General features: G+C 34.7%; 2 protein-coding genes, 1 long non-coding RNA gene and 1 other non-coding gene across 4 annotated transcripts; all 4 read right to left on the minus strand.

The window, feature by feature from the left end:
- Window positions 1-2,155: 2,155 nt before the first annotated feature.
- Window positions 2,156-2,970, minus strand: LOC142622361 (uncharacterized). The gene is made up of 2 exons (XR_012841893.1): window positions 2,720-2,970; window positions 2,156-2,570 (listed from the first exon to the last, which is right to left on the minus strand). It is a non-coding gene; the product is annotated as an uncharacterized LOC142622361 (long non-coding RNA).
- A 3,855-nt stretch (window positions 2,971-6,825) lies between these two features.
- Window positions 6,826-11,325, minus strand: LOC142622779 (protein MULTIPOLAR SPINDLE 1). Its single transcript, XM_075796313.1, has 10 exons — window positions 11,152-11,325; window positions 10,996-11,053; window positions 10,764-10,916; window positions 10,618-10,677; window positions 10,320-10,399; window positions 10,163-10,217; window positions 8,526-8,639; window positions 8,118-8,310; window positions 7,464-7,534; window positions 6,826-7,188 (listed from the first exon to the last, which is right to left on the minus strand). The coding sequence occupies exons 1-10, from the start codon at window positions 11,317-11,319 to the stop codon at window positions 7,004-7,006; spliced, it is 1,137 nt and encodes a 378-aa protein (XP_075652428.1). The 5' UTR covers window positions 11,320-11,325; the 3' UTR covers window positions 6,826-7,003.
- Window positions 11,326-14,991: 3,666 nt separating this feature from the next.
- LOC142615586 (eukaryotic translation initiation factor) lies at window positions 14,992-21,486 on the minus strand. Its single transcript, XM_075788328.1, has 9 exons — window positions 21,022-21,486; window positions 19,534-19,605; window positions 18,995-19,090; window positions 18,527-18,727; window positions 17,755-17,852; window positions 17,495-17,582; window positions 17,035-17,385; window positions 16,616-16,861; window positions 14,992-16,509 (listed from the first exon to the last, which is right to left on the minus strand). Exons 1-9 carry the CDS (start codon window positions 21,199-21,201, stop codon window positions 15,388-15,390), a joined length of 2,454 nt encoding a protein of 817 aa, XP_075644443.1. The 5' UTR covers window positions 21,202-21,486; the 3' UTR covers window positions 14,992-15,387.
- Window positions 20,255-20,359, minus strand: LOC142622984 (small nucleolar RNA snoR103). The gene has a single exon (XR_012842016.1). It is a non-coding gene; the product is annotated as a small nucleolar RNA snoR103 (small nucleolar RNA).
- Window positions 21,487-23,444: the final 1,958 nt, after the last annotated feature.

Consider the following 23,444-nt stretch of genomic DNA (forward strand, 5'->3'; position numbering starts at 1 on the left):
AGATGTATAGATATATAATTAACAAGTGATTTATGATTAACCTATGATTTGGATTGATTTGGCTGCCATATAATGTGGTTTAAATGCCAAATTTTGGCATTTGGGCCACGTTATATGGCTGGAATGGGCTGGAATGTAGGCAAAAAAATTTAATGGGCTTTGGATTTTTTTTTTTTGGTTGGCCCAAATTTGGGCCCAAGAAGATAAATGGAGCCCGTGTGGCCCAGCAGGGCGGGTTTGGGCCCCGGGAAAAAAATTCGATTAATAATCGGGCCAGGTCCGAGTTTCGAGTCTTGGCCCACGGGTCGGGTCCGGGTATGCAAAAACTCGGCCCGAACCCGACCCGTTGCCATTCCTACTGAAGATATATGCCTCAAGTGTTTTGTATTTGAATTAAGTGATAGTTTCGTATTTGGATTAAGATGTTTTTAGGTTGTTGTTATCTTTAGAACTCCCTGGACATGGATTCATTCTATTATCTTGGGGGTAGGATTAGTGATAAGGTTATTTGTAGTCTCTTTATTTATTTATTTATTTTTGGTAATAAGGAAATTTCATTCAACTAAAAAGAGGCAAGAAACTATTATTTCGAAAATTCATTTCCTTTCTAGTTGTCCTCGAATATGACTAGTTAAAACCTTATCAATTAATTGGATCATAGCAGCTTGTACCTTTGGAGTTGAGTTAAAGTTTGTTATTTAAAGTTCTTAATATTTAGTGAGCACAACTTTTTGTTTGGAAAATTTAAATATCTACGAATTAATTTGGAAACAGGGAATTTCATGTTTAAGAGTCTGTTTCGGTTTAAGGTTTTTTTTTTTTTTTTGGATTGGCAAATAGTGGGGAAGAGGAAGTAGGTTTGAACCACAAATCTTCGCACCACATTAATATTCCTGTGAGTTTAAATTCTTGAGTCTTGACTATTGAATCCTTGAGAAATTACATCTTAGTATTCAGTAGGCCCTAAGAAATGAGTTTTAGAAATCTTGGGAATTTAATGTAAGTTTAATGGGGAGAAAACAACACGTGACCATTGTGGTAGGTGTTACTGTGTTAGCCTTTTGAGATACAATAGACATGGCTTTATGTGGCGGCCTTGTACCAATGCCAACCACATAAATCCATGTGCACGAAGGAGGCATATCATGGGCTGGGCTGAGCAATAACTTTGAGATGTGTAACATGTGTTGTGGCCCAACAGCAGGTTATGCTACCCCTTTGTGGTGCATTTCTATTCAGCTTGGCGGTGGTTTTGTGCTTGTGTTGGACACATGGTCATGACGGCATGACCTAAAAGATTGCAGGCTAATGTGTGTGCTTTGGTAGCATGTGCAGCGATGTGCCATGGTAGCTCACATGCGCTTAGCTATGGGTAGGCTGGTGTGTAGTGGGTGTGCTGCTTGTGTGCAAAGCAGGGTTGGGTTTCGATGCAATCGGAATGTTTGGTTAATGTGAGAAAAACACGGTTAAGTTGTGGCTTGCTTGACAAAGCATGACTGGACTGTATTAAGAAATAATTAGGGTGTGTTTAGTATGTTGTAATAACTCCTGTAATGGAATAGTTATTCATGTGCAATTGCAATTCGGTCATTTGGTTTCATCTTTATTACATGAATTAGTTATTATATTGGAATAACTGTTTTTTTTTTTTTTTAAAATGGAATAATTATTCTTTAAATTGAAGAATAGTTATTCCTCTTTTAAATGGATGTAATAGCTATTCCTTAGTACATATAATAGGTTTTAAAATTAATATATTTTCAAAAATATAAAGTTTCCTTGTACAGTAACAACCAAACTTATAAATAGTAATAGTTATTCCATTACAATGTTTTTTATTCTCAATAATAAAAATTATTATTCCTAATGTAATCTATATTCAATGTACCAAACGTATCCTTAGTGTTTTCTCATTTGTTGCTATTTTGTTAAAATGAAATCGATGTTTGTTTGTTAAAACATTTTTAGGTTGTGGCTTGGCGTTGAATGATAGTTTTTTAAGCATCGAAGCTATCTTATGAAGCTAGCATAAGATGTAGAACTTTCCTTTCAGAATAGGGTGGGTTTAGAGTTTTTTGACAACAAGCTCTTTATCTATTCATCTCACATGTGTGCAGATATGTGATTAGAAGCCTGCAATAATTAAAGAGAAACAAAAGAAATATAGTTTGTAACTGTTTGTTATTTTCTTGACTTGTAAGTTAAAGAGATAACAGAAAAAGGTTGGGGATCTAGCAAGATTCAAAAACTCTGGTCCTTCAATTGATCTAAATATGCTTTCCCCAAGCTTAAACCTTAAATTGATGTCTTACATATTCACCAAGACAGTCAAAGGAAGAAAACAGAAATGACCAATCCCAACACAACGTGCCTAAGTGCCACCGAAAACAGGGAAGAGGATTTTAGTAAAAGGGAGTTTGCCGCACTCTTGTTACGTGAATTACGAGGGCGAAGGTTAGAGGTACCCCCATAAACTGCTTTTGCCTTCTGTGAAATCCTTAAATGATGACCTCCTTGCTTTGCCTCATATGTTCTTTGATCAGCTTCTCTGCTTTGTATGTCATATAAATCTGCATACAAATAAAATATAATAAGACATGGATTGAGATCCTTTAAAACTCTTAGAATAACTCCGCCATGGATATTTTTTATAATCCTAACCATCTATGATCAAATGAATGATTCAGACATATAAAGACAACCATAAATGCTTGCTTACGCTTAAGCTGTTTTTCGGGCTTGCAAGACGAGTTATCTGCAGTGCATGCTGAAGAAGAAAGAACTTTGAGGGATACAATGAGGAAGAGCCATATTAGTAACTCTCTCTTCATGCTTTTAAATTTTTTTTTTTTTTCCTCGAGCTACTCTTGGATGGTGATGGGAATAGAGAGATGAGGAAAGGGATTTTATAATGGAGTTTTTTTTCAAGGTTTGTGTGGTGATTAAAGCTGGTAATAGTAAGATAAAATTGTGCCAAAACACATGGGAATCCATTGCCAAATTAAAGCCATTGTTCAGTGATCAACAAGTGAGTATTCTTTTGATTCTATCTTTTCACCGCTGTTCTCCCTGTCGGCCGGTGAACGCCACTTCTTTTTGAAAATGCTAGTAGGAAACAGACAAAAGAGAGAATAAAGAGGTTGATATTCCAAGGATTGTTATATATATGTGTGTGTATTTTTTCCTGAAAGAAGATTAAGTAGATCTGTAGATGCTATGCCTTATCTTTTCTTTCCACCTTGAGAGTGTGTAAGCCTTACGTATTATGACAAAGATGGTGCATATATTAAAGGCAAAAATTCAAAATTGCCCTCTAACTTTTAGCTTTTGCCATATTAGTATTCTAATTTTCAGTTTTGTCATTTCAGTTCTTTAAGTCGCAATTTTTGTCAATTCAATATTCCATTAGATATCAGTTAGGTGTCTCCGTTAAGTGAGCCAAAACGACGCCGTTTTGGCTTCTTTTTTTTTTTAATTTGTAATTAACGAAAAAAAACTTTTATTAAAAAAAAAACTTGTAAGGGGAACAATGTCGTTCTTGTTCCCCTGACAACATGTAAGGGAAGGTCAGTAGCCATGTCACTGAGGCCAAAGGAGAGAACCGAGGTCTGCCATAACTGATACAAGATGGTAGTTGAAGCCGATGAAGGTTGTAATACCCGGGAAAAAAAAAAAAAAAAAAAAGGAGTTTTTTTTATAGGGGCGGCTTAGTACTTTTGATATTGAGGTTATATATATACCTTATATCAAAAAAACCCTAGCCACCGTAAAACAACAACAAAAGCACATTTGTGGTCTTATAGATTAGAAGTGGAAGTCTTATAGATTAGAAAAGGCTAGGGAGAAGGCTGCATGGGTTTATAAAAAAAAAAGCTGGATTTTCTATTTGTTTAAGAAGAAGAAACCGGATTGGTCAAGCTTTACCACTTTAAGGTGTGGGTGGAAATATTATACAATTGGAGATAAAATTTTCGAGGGAAGTTCCCAATTTTTGTAAGCATGTAAGGTAAGTAAACTTATCCTAATTGGTTTCATTTTGCGTATTTATACTACTGAAAATTTGTTTACAGTTGTTACAATTTTATTTCTATTATTTTACTGATTTTAAGTAAAGAATTATCACAAATATATCTGATTATTGAATATATGATGTATTTTATTTAATTGTTTTTAACTATACTAATTCAATGTAAAGAATAAAGAATTTTCAAAAAAATATATGAGCATTGAATATAAGATTTATTTTATTTTATTTTTTTTGGGCTATTTTGATTTAAAGTAAAGAATATAAAAATATCACAAATATATTTAAATACTGAATATATGATTATATATGTATGTATATATGTATGTATGTATCTGAATAAGATATATTTTTGGTTTGAACTATGATTTGATATATATGATTATGGATAATCTGACTATGAATTGATTCTCTGATACTCAGTCAATAGAGGTCATTCATTGGTATTCTGATACCCAAACCAATGGGGGTTTTTCATTGGTACTCTGATACCCAACCAATAGAGGTTATTCACTGGTACTTTGATACCCAAACCAATGGGGGTTATTCATTGGTACTTTGATACCCAACCAATGGTTGGTACTCTGATACCCAGTCACGAGGATATAGCATAACCATAGTCATAAGATTGTTAAGGATATGAATTACGTTTGAATATTGAACAATTTTGAATCCTTAAAACTACATATGTGGTTTTGAAAAATGTTGAGTATTTAAACTATTTTGAGTCACTATAATTGCTTATTTGTTTTTGGAACCTATTGTAAGTTATAACTTTTGATATATGAAAAACTGACTATTTTCTAAACTATCAATAATATAGGATTGAAATGTGATCTATGTGCAACTTATTATTTTAAGAATATGAAACTTCTTCAGTTAGTTTGAAAATACATGATATATTATAACTTTTGAAAACACATAGTATATTATAACTTTTAAAAACACATATTACATCTTATACCTTACAGATCTATTGCTTGATGGAACTTATTAGGATTTTGGTTACTTATTGAGTTGTCAGCTCACCCCCTTTTTCCCCTCTAGTTTCATATTGTGAAGAATAGCAAGTTTTGAGAGTTTTAATGTTGTGTTGTGAGCAGGGAAAGAAGCTTAGTGATTATGGAATTAGATGGCCTTGTAATAGTCTTATATCTTTTGGTCAATTTGCATTATGTACATGAGGCTTAGATTTTGTTCCTATTAAATTATTGGAGAACTATTCATAAAGAAATTGTTGAGGTATTTTGGATTTATTTGATTTAATTTTTGAGGATAAATTTTAGTTGCTAAGAAGGCCTTGCACACTTGTAGGGTGTTTACTTTATAAGTGTGTGGCAGTTGTCACGTATCTATCTTATAGTTGGGTTCAGGGCGTGACAAAGGTCATCGGCGACGCGAGGACAACATGATCGAGATCTGCAAGAGCAAGTGCGAGGAGAGCTTCCAAAAGAAGCGTAACGAAGGCCTTCAAGCCATTCACTAGCAATCCTTTTCTTCCTCTCTCCATGCCTTCACCACTACCACCGTAAAAAAGAAGGTAACTTCTTCTACTTCTGAGTTCTACTGCTACTCTCATCCAATTCAATGTTGTTGATGATGATCTGTGCTTTTCTAGAGTTTCACTGTTTGATCTTTTAAGCTTTTTTAGGGATTTTGGGTTTCTAGGTTTTGATTAAAAATGTTGCGTTTTTGGTTTTGATTGTTGTGGTACAGTTGGAGAGTCTTCCTTTGAAGGTTTTTGGGGTTCGATCTACTGATAGCAATTTACAATTGGAGGCCACTACTCAATTTCGGAAGCTGCTTTCTATTGGTATTTTTAATTTATGTATTTTCATTGATTATGTTTTATGTAAAATAATGAATGTGATTTATAATATATGTATATTGGTGAAATTTTGGAATTACAGAAAGAAGCCCTCCAATTGAGGAAGTAATTCAATCTAGGGTTCTCCCAAGGTTTGTCAAGTTTCTAATTAGGGAGGATTGTTTATATGTTGGAGTCTTTGATTTAAGGGGAAGGGAATAACAGTTTTTTTTTTTTTCTTGTCATTTTGGCTCACTTAACGGAGACACCTAACTCATGTTTAACGGAATATTGAATTGACAAAAATTAAAACTTAAAGGACTGAAATAACAAAACTGAAAGTTAAAAGACTAATATGACAAAAGCTGAAAAATCTATAATTAACATCACTTTACTTCCACCAGTCACAATCTACCACTCCAACAAGTTGTGGAAGAAGTCCCTAAACTTATTCATTCATTTATTAAACCTATAAGACTTCTTTTTTTGATAGGTTATTAAACCTGTAAGACTTTAACAAGTTTGAATTATATTATATCTAAAATAAAGAATTTCGTCACTTGAAAGATATCTAGGACATTGCAGCCTTTTACAAGAATAAATACATGAGCGTGTATTCTTGACCATGATCAACATGCCCATTTTGGCAAGAAAATACGAGATTGAGAAGATTACAACTCTACTGTAGAGAAATGACAAAAGTCAAGCCGCCGGGTAAGATTTCAACAAGAAATAATTTTAAATTAGCTCATGCTTGCAAGTAAATACACCTTTGCCAGCAGGCAACATCTCCATTTCTGAGATGGGACCTGTACCCCACCTCATGTGCACAATTTTAAAATGTCTTCTATGCATATCTAGCTTAACATGACACATGCGAATCTTGTTAGTAAACAAGTAGATAATCAGTTTCCTTATTCATAGTGAGGACAATACATATGCGTTCATGCATGCATTCATGTGAGAGAGAGAGAGAGAGAGAGAGAGAGATTGATCTCCCTTAGTTTTATGACTTTTATCTCGTCAAATTAGCCAATCCAACACTTACAGTTCAGTTAAATCACTAAATCATTGTATCTTCCACATAATGATAATAGCCATAGAATCGATATACAAGTTTTTTTTTTTAAATGTAGGAATGGGCTTACATTTTTTTAAGTAATATGCTGTAGTCATTGGAACAGTTTATCAAGAATTTCTGGTTTGAGCTTCTGGAGTGATGAAGACTGGCTCACTTGTTTAGACAATTCACCAGTGACTCGATCAATGTAAAGCACATAAAGCCCATTTCTGCTTTCCAAAAGTTCTAATGCTTTCCGTGCGTGGAGAACCGATGCCACCCACTCCTCAAACAGCACTGCAATATCAATGTGCTACATCATTTAGCAGTTGTGTAGGCTTCCGAGATTGCTTTATTTAAATTACGGAGACAATCAAGGACTCAGTTTCTTAAGTTGCAAGATGTCAATGAAGTATTAGTGTTACTGTAATGCCTTTTTATCTAATTATTGAAATAAGGTACCATGCTATTTAGACTTATAAGTCAAGCCTGGAAAATTCAATAAGTCTTGAAATGGAATCTAGAAGTTGTAGAATAGATGCACCAAGTTCATAAACTTAAGCAATACATACTCTGTTCAAAACCTTCATCCCTTGACCACATTAATAAGTAGTCCGATATCAGAAACTCAATAAGCTGGATCCTGTCATCCGCAAATTAGACAAAGACAAAAATTATCAAATAGTGTGAGCATATCTAAAACCCTTACCAACAAAGAAAAAAATTGTAATATAAACTAAATTTGTGTTGTGCTGACAAATCATTTCCCCCTGGATTGGATACGTATTGTGCTTTTTAGCAAAGGAGAGCAAATCTTTTAGTTAATAGGCCATTTGGCAATAAGAGGACTTTCCAAGCCTTGGAAAGAAGTAGTTGACCAGAAGGAAAACCTACTCTGTTTCTTATGCATTTCAAAGTTATGAGAGCAAGGAGTAACCATTTAGGAAGTCTAAACAAAGGGATAGAAGGCTAATTTGATATTAGGAACTGAGTGATCTCCATCTGAAGCATTTTGGCTATGTAAAAGAGGCGACATTTCCATTCAAAAAGTGGGATAACAGACGCTCAAAACATGACTATTCAATTGAGAAATAACTATCTAATGAAAAATACTATCGCTAAGTTAAATCAATGAGCTTGAGTCTCCAATAGATAATATTTAAAAAAAGATCAAGAAGATTCATCATAACAGACTAACAGTAAACGAGTTTTTGCAGAATACTTACAGTGTAAACATACATTCATGCATGTTGGGAAAAGCCTCATCAAATGGATCTAAGAAAAGCAAACTTTCAGCTAGTACAGAAATTCTTTGAGAAACTGAAAGTATTGTACGTTGTCCAATGTAGGCTTCACTTCCAAGTTTACGGATCAGGTGTTGAACATAGAATTGGGCATCAGAGTCAGTGTCTAGAGACTCTGTAACAGAATATCGAAAACAATTTTTTTTTTAAAAAAAAAAAAAAAAAAAAACTATTCTTATAATAATTAAGAGAAAGCAACAAATAACATAATAGCAATATCATTGAGGAAAAGAATAGAGAACATGTAACAATGTTATATTTCTAAACGTTCTAATAATTATAGAATTAACAAACCATTAAGCCAAAGACCAAACACAAATATCTATTTACCATCTAATTTCAAGGGGGAACACATCCTTCTAACCAAACGCATTATTAAGCTGCTTACAATTCCTTCAATGAGTTCCATGTTCTTTCCAGTAGGTAATAGATTCTTCAATGAAGCTATAAGAAGCAGATAAAAAATATGATTTAGAGAGTAAGAATGAACTCAATGAAGAACATATTGCAACATTATATAAGTGAAGAGAAACACAAATTAAACAGATAATAAGAAACTTCTCAGTAAGTCGTTACAATTTGAGCTTTAACGGGAAGCAGTAGATAATGAAAAGAGGATAATAACTGTATGCTGTTGCAGTTTTTGCAATTCATACAATGATTGTTGTGGTTTCTCATTTAAATTAGCCAGATGTTACCTTCTTAAGTCCCTTGAAAAAGTATAACTAATCTATTACTTCATTTCCATTCAACTACAGGTCATATTTTCTATTAAAATATAGGACATCACATCACATCACTTCTCACAGTTACGACAGATGCTCTCTGTGTCCCTAGTCCCTAGTCCCTACCCTTTCTGGCCACTTGTGATCCATCTCTTTTTCCAGCCACTTCTTTCAATGTATCAATGAATCCAAGCATGACATTAGGAGACTCAAAACATTCTAATTAAGGATGTTAAAGAGAGTCAAAAGCAATACAGTATTGTGCATTTATTTCTTTGGAAATGTAAGACCTATTACAGCAGATAACAAAAAATGATTTCATCGCTCTGTTAATCCAGGCAATGTTCTCTATTTACTGGGCAGTCTTTCAACAACTCTTCAAGCATTGTTCAACCAATCAACATTCAACATACTAAGATCGCAAGACAAATAATTAAAAGATGTTAACTTTAATGTTTTGACAGATACTCTCAAGCAACAGAAGTTCTGGTAGCATTAATGTAATGTAGTTAAAGTCACTCGTTACTAACAAGCCAAAAAAGATAAAAGTACCATCAGCCTGCAATTGCAAATCCCTCCCTTAGTAATCTATCCATAAAAGTCCTTACACCGTAAGATGCCAACAATAAAGTACATAAAACATTCTGGACAACTGATAAAGGTTGTACCCAATGCATAACCGATACTAGTTTATATTGTTCTACTTAAAATTTCTTTATTTTAATAACAAAATTAATTCCCATTACTTACTTCTTTACTCTATTGATCTCAACCCATATTCACCTACATTGATAATATAACTCACATCTGTGGCACCAAGCAACCGTATGATCAATTTTAATAACCTTTTTTTTCATATGTGCAAAGATCTTGGATGAAGCCTATAGTAGTAATCTCTAAAGCTATCCTTGGCATCATCTATGCTATCTACAGCCATCAACTTCCATCACTCAACTTATTCTTTTCTTCTTTCAAAGACTAATCTTTCATAATGCCAAACACAGCATATACATCTCCATTGACCAAGAAATGTAAGGCAAGAACAACCATAACTAAATGATGATCACAAGAGGCTCCAATCTGGGTGCCACTTAAACCATATGGACACAATCAAATGATTACAAATTACAGAAGAGTTGCTTACAAATGCTAAAGTTCATATTTTCATGCATAATGAATTACAATAAACTAAAAGAAGCACAGATTTCTTGAAACAATGATTAACAGAATGACAACCGGTACCTAAAATAAAGTCCACAGCTTGATGTGCCCAGTTAGTAAAACTAGACTCCTCCACCTGCAAAATACAATTAAAAGCAAAACAAAAATTAATTAATTAATTAATTACATTCACTTATTAAAAGAATGCACTTAGAAAGAGTGAGTGAAATAATCTGACATTAGAAACGGTATCGCAAAGCTCCACAAGAAAATCAACCGAGGCCCTGAGCTGCTCGGTTTCATCGTCAGAGTTCAAATCTGCAGTTGTAACCAGAAATATACATTCAAAAACTAAATTAAAAAAAGGAATACAGTGTGCTTGTGAATTTTTACTCTTAAAAGTTCAAATAAAATAACAATTAACCGAAGGTTACAAAATTCATATATACTCGCATAAAATTGAATATATATCAAATCGCTATCAATTCGAAAAAGGCGTATAAACAATTTGAATTCGCCGAAAACACAAAGCGAACCTGAAAGTTGGCGTCGCTGAATTGATCCATTTGTTCGTCTTCTCCTTTCCTTGGAGCGAACTACACAAGCAAATTTTCAACATTAATCGAACACGGATTGGAAATAATACAATCACTATGATGATGATGATGATGATGAGAAAAACCTTGTCTGAAAAATCTCCGGCGAAGAACGTCGTTGAATCTTCGATCAGAGCCATCTTCGACTTCGAGTCGCTTAGGGCTCAATTTCCCCAAATTATCAAAGAAATAGCACTTGCACGAAGCACTTTTCGGGAACAGATCGCACTGCGATGCATCTGAAACTAACACAACTTTAACGCCAAAAAAAAACCTAAAAATTCAACTTCAAAGAGAGAGAGAAATGAATGTTTGAACCTTCAGCTTCCTTGAGATCTTCTCTGAGTCTAAGAATCTCTTGCTTTCGCTCCTTGGCCTAAAACTTCATCGAAAAAAAAAAAAAGAACTCGATCACACAAAAAGGATTAGAAATTTTTTGTAGCAAAGAGAGAGGTGAGAAAGTAAGAGCGGGACCTTTCGCTTCCACCGGAGAGCGTCGGAGTCGGAGAGATTTGACGGCGGAGGAGGCTGGTTTTGATGGAGCTTGGATCGGAGAAGAGAGAGCGCTAAGGCAAACTTCAGCGACTCGTCTTTTGGATCTGTGTTCGTTTTCGATGCTTGTGCTTCTTCGCTCCCTGACATTTCTCGTGTAAAAAGCGCGGGAGTTTTTGAAAAAGTAACAAATAAGGTTACGCACCCAATAATTAATATTTTAAAAATTTAACCGTTGAATTATATGTTTTATATATTTTTAATATACATGTCAATTTTCATATAATCGAATTTTATTTACCATTTAATCCATAAACTCATATTTTATTCATTATTTTAAATTACAAAAATTTGAATTTTAACAATTGATTAATGACATGAATATTAATTTTTGATCACCTTGATAATGCAATCTAATAGTGGATTTATCGATATTCGCATCCAATTAAAAAATATTGAGTGGTGTAATATTATTTAAAGTTACACCAGGTGTAACTTGAACCCAACCCTATATATATATAGAGGTATATACAAAGATAGGTTGTAACTAGCCTCATCACACGCACTTCGCGCGATGAGGCTTTTTTTTTTTAGTTGTCCTATTTTGTAAAATAAAAACTGTATTTAATTATTTTATATATATATATATAATTTTTATTTTAAAAATCTAATTTATAAATGAATAAATCAATTTAAAAATTAATAGGAGAGTGATCCTATTTTTTAGGCAATATTTTAGTGGAAGTTAAAATTGTATTTTTACCGGGTTGTCCTTTAATTTTGCTCTACTTAAACATAGGACTATAGGGGTATTTTTGAACTAAAAAATAAGGGATCTAAACAGGGGAAGCCCCTTAAATAATAGTATAGATAATGATGATTGAGTTTGGAGAATATGGTTTAATAAAATGAAAATTCAAGTTCTGGAATTTTCTAAGTGAAAATTTGAAAATCTGAATTTTCTAGAATTTTTTGCAAAATTTTCTGGTGACTATTCAAAAATGTTGAAAAGGTTTCAATTTTTGTTAACCTTTTTATGAAAAAATAACTAACTCTCCATATGTGCCTTTTCATGAATAAAGGCTTATGTACACTTAAAAAATAACTAACTTTCCATATGTGCCTTTTCATGAATATAGGCTTATGTTCACTAGAAAAATAACTAACTCTCCATACGTGCATTTTCATGAAACATAACCCTATGAGTATAAATAGAGACTTATGTTCACTTGAAAAATAACACAAAAAACATAAGAAATCCTATGGTCATTCTCCAGAACTGCTATTTGTAAAACCCAACATTTTGGTTGTATCCTAGAGACAAATTTGCGATAACCCTTTCGCAACAAAAGTGTGGGGGAGCAAATATTGTCTAAGAAAAACGATATAGTGCCTCTAAGTTGTCTATTTTCTGTTTGTCTTTTGTATTAACCTTGTTTTTTCATTATTACTTTGTGTAATATCCCGAACAATATATATATATATATATATATATATATATATATATATATATATATAAATTATTATAAGAAAAAACAATTTTAAATTTCGTGGTTATGAAAAAAATATGTTTTTCTTTAATTTTTATTATTTTCATATTTTATTATATTGACTTATACTATATATTTGGGCATGTAAAAAATTGTTTGTTATTTAAATTATTTAAAATTTGATAAAAACTTTTAAAATGTTTCATAATATTAGATTATTAGTGTGTGGACAATTTTTGTACTCCAAGGAAACGTATTGCGTACTCCCTAGAAACTTGTTTGTTATCCCACATCGCAGAAATCCTCCCCCACTTGCTGCCTTATAAGCCTGATACTAATACTAATAATACACCTCAAACACATGAAGCTAGTTCATCTAGCAATAGTTGTTCCTGGTCTCTCTTTAACGATCTTTACTTTGACACAGTTTATGATGTCTCAGGTTCGACAGAAGGTACGATGAATCCAGTTGATGCGGTTGAGAATAGTAACAGTGTTGGAGTTGGGGTTGGGGTTGTTAAGGTTGGGATTGAATATTCGGTGGTGTCGAAGAGGAGGAAGATATGTCCCTGAACTAAAAATAAGAAATAAAAAAAGTTCTGAGATGGAGAACTTTCGTACTCTCTGTCTTCTCCGCCGAACGGGTAACAATAGCTGAGTATATCTTTTTTATTAACATTTCTTTTCAAATTTTGTTTTTGTTGCTTCCAGTATTGATATAATTAATTAGTTTCCTCTTGTTACTGCAGGGAAGAAATGCCATTGCTTTGAGACGCTAAACTTGCTGCTCAAGTACTGAGCTTGATCATCCTCATTATCGCTCTCATCCTTTGCACTACGCAAGGTTACAACTAACAACACTGGTAGTGGTACGCAAACGCTTCCTGGCGGCAACAGCGTTACCATCAGCAGCGGCCAAGACAATATCCAACTAGTAGCTCTGAACGTCTCCCCTGCCTGATAAGACTGCAATATACCATATTACCATGCTTGTTTTTGGAGAAAATCACCTTCATGCTTTGAGTTGGTTAGTTAATTAGTTTGAATTACGTGAAATAAACTGTCTTTACGAGGTTTGCAGTTTGCTGCTTGTTCTGTATTAATTTCATATTTTGTTCATTTCCTTTTCTTTTTTTTCTTTTTTTGGATTAATTCTGCTATGCTTTGTAACATGCTCCGTTTGATTGAGTGATAAAAAGGTGATTTTACTCCAAAGCTTCCTGGATGTGTATATTTCTCATTGTTTTTGTTCTTTATTTCATTTTTTTATTAATTAGAGTTTTTTTTTCTTTAAAAAAAAGTGTGGATTTGGGTTCTTTCTGTTGACAACAAATAGACCGATTTTTTTTCGTTATGAAAAGACAAATAAATTGATTTAAAACAAAATTGTTTAGAATGACATTCGCCGCAAAAAGGCATAGCTCCTACCTCGTGTTCAGTATTTGGTATTTATTTCAATCAATATTACTCTTTTTTTAAGTAGAAATTTCAACTAATATAACCTAACATTGTTAGTATTTGTCTCTTATTTCAATCAATATTACTTTTTTTAAAAGAAGAAAATACAATCAATATTACATAACAAAAAATGTTGTGCTCAGCTTAAGAGTCTTTCAACTCAATTAGCACAACTTGGTTTTTTTTTTTTTTAATGAAAATGTAAAAAAAAAAAAATGTCATGCTCAATATGAAGCTCCTAAGGTGGACTGCAAAGTTCAAGCTTGGAACAAATTGACTTGATTTCCTAGGAAGGATGAGCAATTACAAGGCTGTTTGATAGCATTCTATCAAGATGACAAATATGGTAATGGTATAATAGCTTACCAGTAACAAACCACCAATGCTTCAACCCTTTAGAGAGAATATAAAAGCAGCAGCATCCAATGGCATTTTCCTATAAGATTTTAAGCTAACGTTATTTTAAATTTCAGCATTTATACAAATTCCCAGTATTTTTTTTTTTTTTTTTTTGGGATCTCACTCTCCAGGACAAGTTGACAAAGCCTAAAAAAACGCATCAGTCCAGCAGCAGACCAATATTCTAACAACACGACATTGTCAGTTATTGATGCATAATAAAAGTGGTGTCATTTCAATTACAATTGAAAGCAATGTTATTCTAATTACATGAGACCATATTGTGAAAACCTGGCCACACTAAGAACCCACAATTCGCATAGGCACCTAGCTCATTAAACAGAAAAAACAAAAAACAAAAAAAAAAACAAAAAATTTGCTAACAGAGTTACAGAACCCAGAAGAAGTGAAAAAAGACCAAATATGCACGTAATAAAAAACAAAACAAAAGAGGGATTGGTTTCATCCAAATTAGTGGAAGGTAAAAAAAAAACATAACATTTATGAACTAGCAAGTTTAACAATAAACTAAATTTCCCAGTCAAGACAATAAAAAATGATTGAAAAACTAATCAAATACAAAACAACTGGATCCCTTAATGGATCACTCTTCTCGAGCTTTGTGCCACATGATTAGCAAAACTCAAGAACAAAATCCATGGCATTTATGGTTTGATCATATTTCCTCAATAACACACTGCTATGACCTCGGAAAAATATACAACTCAGATAAAAACTACCTGTTTTTTTGCAGTTCCACCTTATCACATACTGTAGTACAAATTGCTCTTTTCTCAAAAGGGGTAATTATGGGAAGGGGCATTCTGAAGCAAAAGAAAGCAGGTACATCTTGTTAAGGAATGTGATGTACTCATGCAGAGAACCGGCAAGCCTCGACATCAGCTGCCTGTGAATCCAACACACCTTGTCCAGATGTACTGGATTTAATAACCAGGAGTGCTGCATCAAATATCGCTCTCTGGAACCGGTCATCTTCCACCTTCTTGAGGGCCTCTTTCACCACCTTAAAATCCAATCCCCCTGCCAAAACTAGATTCCCAATTATTTCTCCAAAATTATTTGGTGCTTTGGGTACATCTATGCCAACATCATCCAACATTGAGGCATAAAGCAAACATCCAGTCCCTATATCTCTAGCCGTAATAACCTTCTTAGCAAATAAATACTCCAAAAGCTTCGCGACTGGTTCAGCACAAGGTGGACTTTTCTCTAGTCCAAGGGAAATTGCTTCCTTGACAAACTCAGGGTAGTAAGCTGGAGACTTTAGCTCCTCCACACACTGTAGCGCTTCATCCAAAAGGCGGATGGCAAAATACTCTTCCAGAAGAGAGACTGTTTTTCTCCGAAGATCATCTAGATTCAATGTTGCAGCCGAAGCCTGTGGCTTCTCAACACGTGGAAGTGTAGATACAACAGGAATAGGTTTAGCAGATACAGGGACTTGGGGTGAAGGATCTGCACCCAAAACATAGTTGGAAGGGCGAACTGGTGGGGCCGCACTGCCATGCAATAGGGCACTAGTCTGCTCTGCACCCAAACCATAATTGGAAGGGCGAGCAGGTGGGGCTGCACTGCCCTGCAATAGGGCACTAGTCTTCCCACTTATAAAGCCACCACTACCCTGAGGTAAGAGCCTTGAGTTCAGCGATGCAGACTTTCCAACTAATGGTGATTGGCCACGTCCAGCAGGCTGCATACCTGATCCATCACCCCTTGACATTGAACGATTGCGATATACCTCCCAATTTTCATTATCAAATCCAGGCATCCCAGGCATCTTCCTTGTTCCTGGCATTCCAGGCATCAAACCGCCAGAGCCAGGACGGGCCATAGGGAAACCCCCTGGGCTGGTATTACCTTGAGCACCAGAAATAATACCACGACTATTTCTCATGCTTGCAGTAGCACCTGGACGCAACCCAAGATTTTTCTCTGCTTCTGAGTGTATTTCAGTGATGGTTTTGGCTTTTACCTGCAAAAACAAGATAGTGAAGAGATGATTAGAAATTCCAAGCCAACACCACAGTTATCTCATTTAAAAATATCTTTCAAAAACAAAGATGACATTCAATTCCTACCTCTTCACGCCTAGGAACCCAGTTGTTTGATCTCAAATCAAGAATGTCACGAACCATGAACCTCAGTCGAGGGGCCAATTGAGGGTTAGTGCTCAGTTCCTTCAATCGACTAAAGTACATATCATTTATACGCCGTGATTTTTGGTTCTCTTCAAGCTGCTTACCAATAGTGTTAAAGAACTGGCATATAGCTTCTACATTTTCCTCAGCAGGACAAAGCTTGCTATCAGGTGGCCCTAGAAGCTCCTGTTTCATGTATACAAGCAACATAAGAAATTTTGTAGCCCAAAAAAAAAACACTAACATAAGCAAATTAAATAACAATCAAGATATTCTAAAGCATAGATGAAAAGGCAATACTACAGTATATATGAACAGTGTATGGCCCCAGCCACAGAGAGAGGGAGTTCAAATGGAACCTGAACAATGTGATGAACAATCTTTTCAGGTACCATCTTCTGCTTCAGGAGCTCTCCAATTAAACGGATGTTTCCAAGAGTTCGAAGCTTAATCATTCTTTCTTTGTCCCGCCGCTCCATCTCTTGCTCAGGTGAGGTCATCTGCCTCATTTCTTGTCTCAGTTGGTCAGCACCTTCAAAAGCCTCCTGGCAGATATTCAAGAGGACTCGCTTGAAAGTAATTTCTTTACCATCAGGTTCGTCAGATGGGAAAGGTGGGAGCTTTTCATTAAGATCAGAACACAGAAGAGCATACATGGGACAAAATGTGGGTTCCAGCACAGCCTTATCAAATATCAGCGAAATAACCCCCTGTATTGCAAGTAAAAAGTCAGTTTAATTGAATACACATTAAACTAAACACACAATAGTTAACTGAGGCATACAGATATGTAAATTATCACATCTAAAAAGGAGTAACCTTTAAGATATCAGCTGATGTAATGCCAGAGTCAATTAGTTGACCCTTAAGCAGATCAAACTTCTCAGGGGTAAGCTTGTTCAGAATTCTGCATAAGAACAGAAAATAGAATGCTGTCAACTTTTAAAAGTGACCATGTTTCTAGGGGACAGCTAGATAGCATAAATGGACAAAAAGATTATGACACCAAACGAGTCACTAGCAAAGAGGAACCATGCAGATTTTAAAATATCAAATTAAAGATCTTCATAATACAATACCCCTTTACTGTCTTCAAAACACGATCTTTTTCAGAGAGAGTTCCCCTTCTAACTGACCATGGCACCTCAGCCTTGACTAGAGCAGGAGCAGGACCTCCCTGATGATGAAAACACAACAAAATAACTAAACCACCTGATAGAAGCATAGCCAAGAGAGAGCCATGCAACATAAAGGCAACATTGTACATAAAAGGGAAAAACTAAAACCCGGAAAGACTTAAAAATAATCCGAAGTTTTAAACTCACCTAACATATTATTCAATTAATATACACAATTCAAGCATACTCTCAACACCTCATTGAGATTTTAAGAATGACCAACAGAAAGTAAACACTTCTTGACACTACCTGGAAAGGCCACTAAAATCACAGAGTTCACACCATTACATGAATGCACTGCACCAACGAAAACTAAGGCCCAAGTAAATGGCCAAAAGTGGACAATGTGAAAAATTCACATAAAAATTTACATATATGGAAAAGCCAAAATCTAGTAATCAGCATATTAAGTTTCCAGCATGTCAGTAATCATTATACAAGCCAATGAGCTCAACTTGCACCTCCTCCCCTGGTGAGGGCAATGTGGAAGGTGAGGTCTTGTGTTCTAGAACGACAGAATGCACAAGTAGATATCGAGTTCAATCACTAATATTCTATTTTGATGCTCACATCAATAGCATTTCAAAATAACCAAACATAAACAACCACTCTTACATAGATATTGAGAAACATATAGAATCATAATAATATTATTCATTAATAAACTAATTACCCCTTGGTTAGAAGAGATCTGGGCCCTTGCAAATTGTGAGTTGAGTTGGTCTTGGCGGTTAAATTGATTGTCCTCCTGCTGTCTGGAGTCAAATCGACCACCAACTTCCTTACTCTCTCCAGAATTAGGAAACTGTGCAGATCGGCCACGCCAGTCACGATTATCTGGCTCAGAATAACGAGCCTGAGGCTGAAGTGGTGGCTGGAGGAAGGAATTTAAAAATAAATTAAAAAAAAAGTTATTCATATTATGGCCGTTAACAGGTGATCATGTGAAAACTTCAAAGCTAAATAGGAGATGAATAAAATAATCTCTACTATTATAAACGTGATCACTAAAAAACGTCTGACACAATCAATGCTATCTGGAAAAATTAAATTTTTAGCCTTCCATCAAATCTATCAGTCAGTCATCCCAGTAAAAAAAAGAGGGATGGGGTAAGCATTCAAACGTTGGCAAGAAAATTACATTGCTTTCTGCACGACTCCAATTTTGATCTTCCCCATTAATTTCTGCATCAATTTCTCGTTTGATTTTTAGAATGTCATCGGGGACTTCAACAGCCTGCAAAATAAATATTTTTAAAAAAAGTGCAACAATCAGACATTCAGTATATATATCAAGTGTGAAGACCAAATCCTGCCTCCAATAAGGACATGAAGATCCAACTCTTTACTAGTATGATTTATATATACAACAGAATATGTGACAAATTAAAAACTCATATAGGGGCGTGTGTGTACACACAATCATACTAATTAACTGAAATCATCAATACAGAACATGGGAGGCAGGAGGAAAATAATGCACAGCAAAAGAGGAAGCGAATGAGGAAAAGAAACATATTTTGTGCAACACCATCAAACATGGTACAAGAAATTTTTAATATAAGTAAAGGCATTTGCAGTATTGTTCCCAAAACAGCTTAATATGATACGTTTTCCTCTGATACTGTAACCAGACACAATAACACAGCCAATCATCAAAGCCTAGAATTAAATGATTACCTCTCTAAGCTGTAACAGCTGGTCACGGGTGTACCGCACACGCTCACGACCCTCAAACCGCGAGTCTCCAGTCTATGACAATAAAACAACCAAAGAGTCAAGAAGCTTCAACAGCATTTTAGCTCAGTACTCACATACAAACATAAATAAACTATAAAACTGCAAAGAAAGAGAAATGGTATACATGCGTAAATAGATGAGTCAAACTATAATCCAATTTAATAACACTAACTCTAATGCATATACGTCACTGCTACATGCTTTCGAAATGTCTTGCTAATATACCAAATATATGATAAAACATTCATGAAACTACTAAGGCCAACCTTATATCTAATGACATATGACAATAAAAAATAAAAGCTTAGAAGAATCTTGTTTAGCATTTTGATGATTCCACACATGAATATATGTGTGTGTGTGTGTGTGTGTTTTAATTAAAGATGTCAATATTCCTACTAAAATTTCACTATAAAACTAAACTGCTCCGCTCATAATGGTCCCAATCACATCTTCAATGAATCTAACCTGTAGAACAAACAGAGAAAAATCTGGTTCCACAGGATACACCACTTAAGAAAGAGACAACTACAAACCAGCATGGATTAATGACTCATTCAACAAGTCTAATATAAAGTAGTGTGCACCGCTGAAGTTGCACCTGATTCTCTTATGCTACAATGAACTTGCCCTTTCATCAAAATCCCACATATATAAGTCTCCATGTTTGTAGGTCCTTTATGGGCAATATGAAACTCACTACATGCCCACCTAAAGCCTACATATTACTGTCTGTCCATATTTACAGCAGGTACACATACTAAGTGGCCCACCAAGAATTAGGACATTTACCTCAACAACTTCAATACATTAAACCCTCTAATGAACTCATCAACATCAAAATTCATTTAAAGAAAATCTTCCCCTTAACTAATAACCCTTATATTTGATAAGTCCCTTTACTGATAACACTAGCAAACACGGCCCGCAGGTCTGCCCGTCCAGAGCTTTCAAAGTGCCTTTTTCTCACTTTTGAATGCAAAACTATATCCATATTGGGATCCTAAAAGCCAAAAAAAGAGACTTCCAAAACGCTAACCAAACAGTGCCTAAAAGCAGCCACATTATATTCCCCCAATCACACACACAAAGGCAGGCATAAATAAATCTAAGGAAGCTACCACCACCAACCAACCCAATAAAGTTTCAGAATTGAACATACCCAACTGACCCTTTCAACCACAAAACAAATATAACAATATCCAAGATCAAAACATTTAAAAAAAGATCCAAAAAACAAAACCCACATCACATATAAAGTCGCAAACACCAAAAATCAAATCTTTACACAGAACCCAATTCAAAACAACCAAAACCAATAACTTTTCGCAACAAGAATCAAAACCCATGTTTAATATTATGAATAGAATTGAATCAAAAAAAAAAACCCAGATCCAAAAAACAATGATTTGGGATTAAAGGTACAACCTTGATAGAGAAAGCAGAAGGAACACCACCATGAGGACGAAGGAGTGGGAGATCGGAGGTAAAGGAACCAAAAGTAGGGGCAGAATTGGCAGAAGAAGTATCAAAGCGAGGACCAAGGAGTCTGCCACCGCGACCACCACCAGGTCTCAAGCTCAGCACCGTCTGATCACCTTGCTGCATACCTCGGATCTTTCGCTAATGAAAAGTATAGCAAAGAACAAACAATCTAAGCCGTTCGATTCAGAACTAAAAACTTGCAGAGGTAAAAAGAGATTCAGCTCTTTTATATGCTGAATATGAAAGAGGCTTTTATTTTTGTTTTGTTTGAGAGGGATAATATGTATATAGAGAGATAGAGAGATAGAGAGAGAGGTTTTGGGTGTTCTCTCTCTTCCGCAGGAGAGCAAAGAAGAGAAGAGAATGAGAAAAAGAGAGGCCGGTGTGGTGAGGAAAACAAACCCTTTTAGGGGTGTGTGTGTGTGTGAGAGTTTTTTGAGTGTGTTGCTGTGTTTTTGTTTTTTTTTTTTTTTTATTACTTTTTTCTTTTTCTTTTTCGTTTTCGTTTTGGCTTTGGTTTTGGTTTTTTATTTTTTGTATTTTGACTTTTAAGGTAATGGCTGTGGGAGTCGGTGGAATTACATCAGGGTCCTTTTTTGTTTAGGATACAGCTTTTTGGGTTGACAAATACACCCTTTTGTTTTTCCTAAATTAGATATTCCCTTATTAAAAAAAATTTCATCCTCTTTTAAACTTTGTAATTTTATTACTAAAGTATGCAAAATAAAAGTTTTTTCTTATACACTCAAGTATAAATTTTTTTTTATTCATAAGAGACATGTAATTGGATCCTCTTGCACCAAAAATAATAAACTCATTAATGTTTTGGCATGATGATATCATAGAATTTTTATTTTAAAAAAATGATATCATAGAATCTGAAAGAGAAAATTACAATGTTAAAGTGCTTGAAAACTATTAAAATTGTTTAGCAACCAATTGCTAAATAGCTCTTAGATGAAAAGAATAGCAAAAATTGTATTTTCATGCTTGAAACCAATTAATTCAAGTAATAGCAACTTTTTATTAAATTATTATCGGTTAAAATAATAATAATCATCATTGTTATATGTCTCTCTCCAAAATGGGCAGTTATTAGGTGTCATTTTGAAAAATAAATATAGGCAACAATGTCATTTCATTATTTTTATTAAAAACTGGAAAAATGCCCTAACGAGATTTAAGGTTAAATCTCAAATTTTTATTTTTATTTTTTAATTTTTTTTTATGAAAAGATTGTAACTTTATTATGAATCAAAGCTAACTTAATCATGGTAGAATTTTTCTTTATTTAAGTTACCTAACAATCAATACTCCTGGTACGTTGAACCAAGAGATGAGCAGGACAATTGCCTTGTCGTTTACATGCTGACACTTGTACTTTTCTAAATCCCCAAAGTTTGAGGTAGATCAATTCAATGATGTTGGCAATTGACACAAATGGATCACTTGAACCATTCACAACCTCTAAAACAATCTTGAAATCACATTCCAAAATAACTTCGCAGATCCTGACATCCCATGCAAAATGAATCCCTCCTCCAAGGCCTTGACTTTAATCTCTAGAGGACATAGTGGGATTAGAAGCTTCTTGCTCAACGCCGCCTCTACTTTGCTAGCACTATCATGAATCGACACTCCTACACCAGTGGCTTGAAGATTAGCAAAAGTTGCTCCATCCGCGTTAAGCTTGTACCAAGGTGCATTGGGAGGAACTCTGAAATTCATCCTTGGGCTCGATGTGAGTCAACTTGAAATTAGCCGTGTGAAAATTCGTCCAGCAGGAGCCTAGCTTTCTACATAATTGTTGAAGCTTGTTGCCATGCCTTGCCCACTCTTACCTCATTTCGATTAAACCACATACACCACGCCACCATAGCCACTAGTTTTAGCAATTCATCACCCAAGCAAAGGCCAAACTTTAGCTGCCATAGGAAATCGACAAAACTTGGAAAGACCAACCCATGTGAAGCAAAGGGAATACCAATAAGGCGCCAAACCTCATGTGCCTTCACACAATCTCAAAATATATGCTCACTACTCTCTGCTTCCTTCCAACACGCTTCACAAAATGGATCCTCAAGGAACTTCCTACAACAGAGATTGACCTTTGTTGGTAAATACGATAGTCGATATTTACTGATTATATTCTAAAAAAAAAAAAAAACTATGTTGTATATAAGTAACTCTAGGTTGGATAATAGGGAGCATCCTCCAACCAATACAATGTGTCCCAATATATACCTCTACAACAAAATTATTACACCTACTTTGACAATATTGAAAATGCAATCACTAAATATTATAGCTAGAACAATGATGTCATGTAGCAAAGCTCGAAATTTAAAGTTTAGTATTGAAATTGT

This window comes from Castanea sativa, chromosome 1, assembly GCF_040712315.1.
Source record: "Castanea sativa cultivar Marrone di Chiusa Pesio chromosome 1, ASM4071231v1".
Taxonomy (NCBI): domain Eukaryota; kingdom Viridiplantae; phylum Streptophyta; class Magnoliopsida; order Fagales; family Fagaceae; genus Castanea; species Castanea sativa.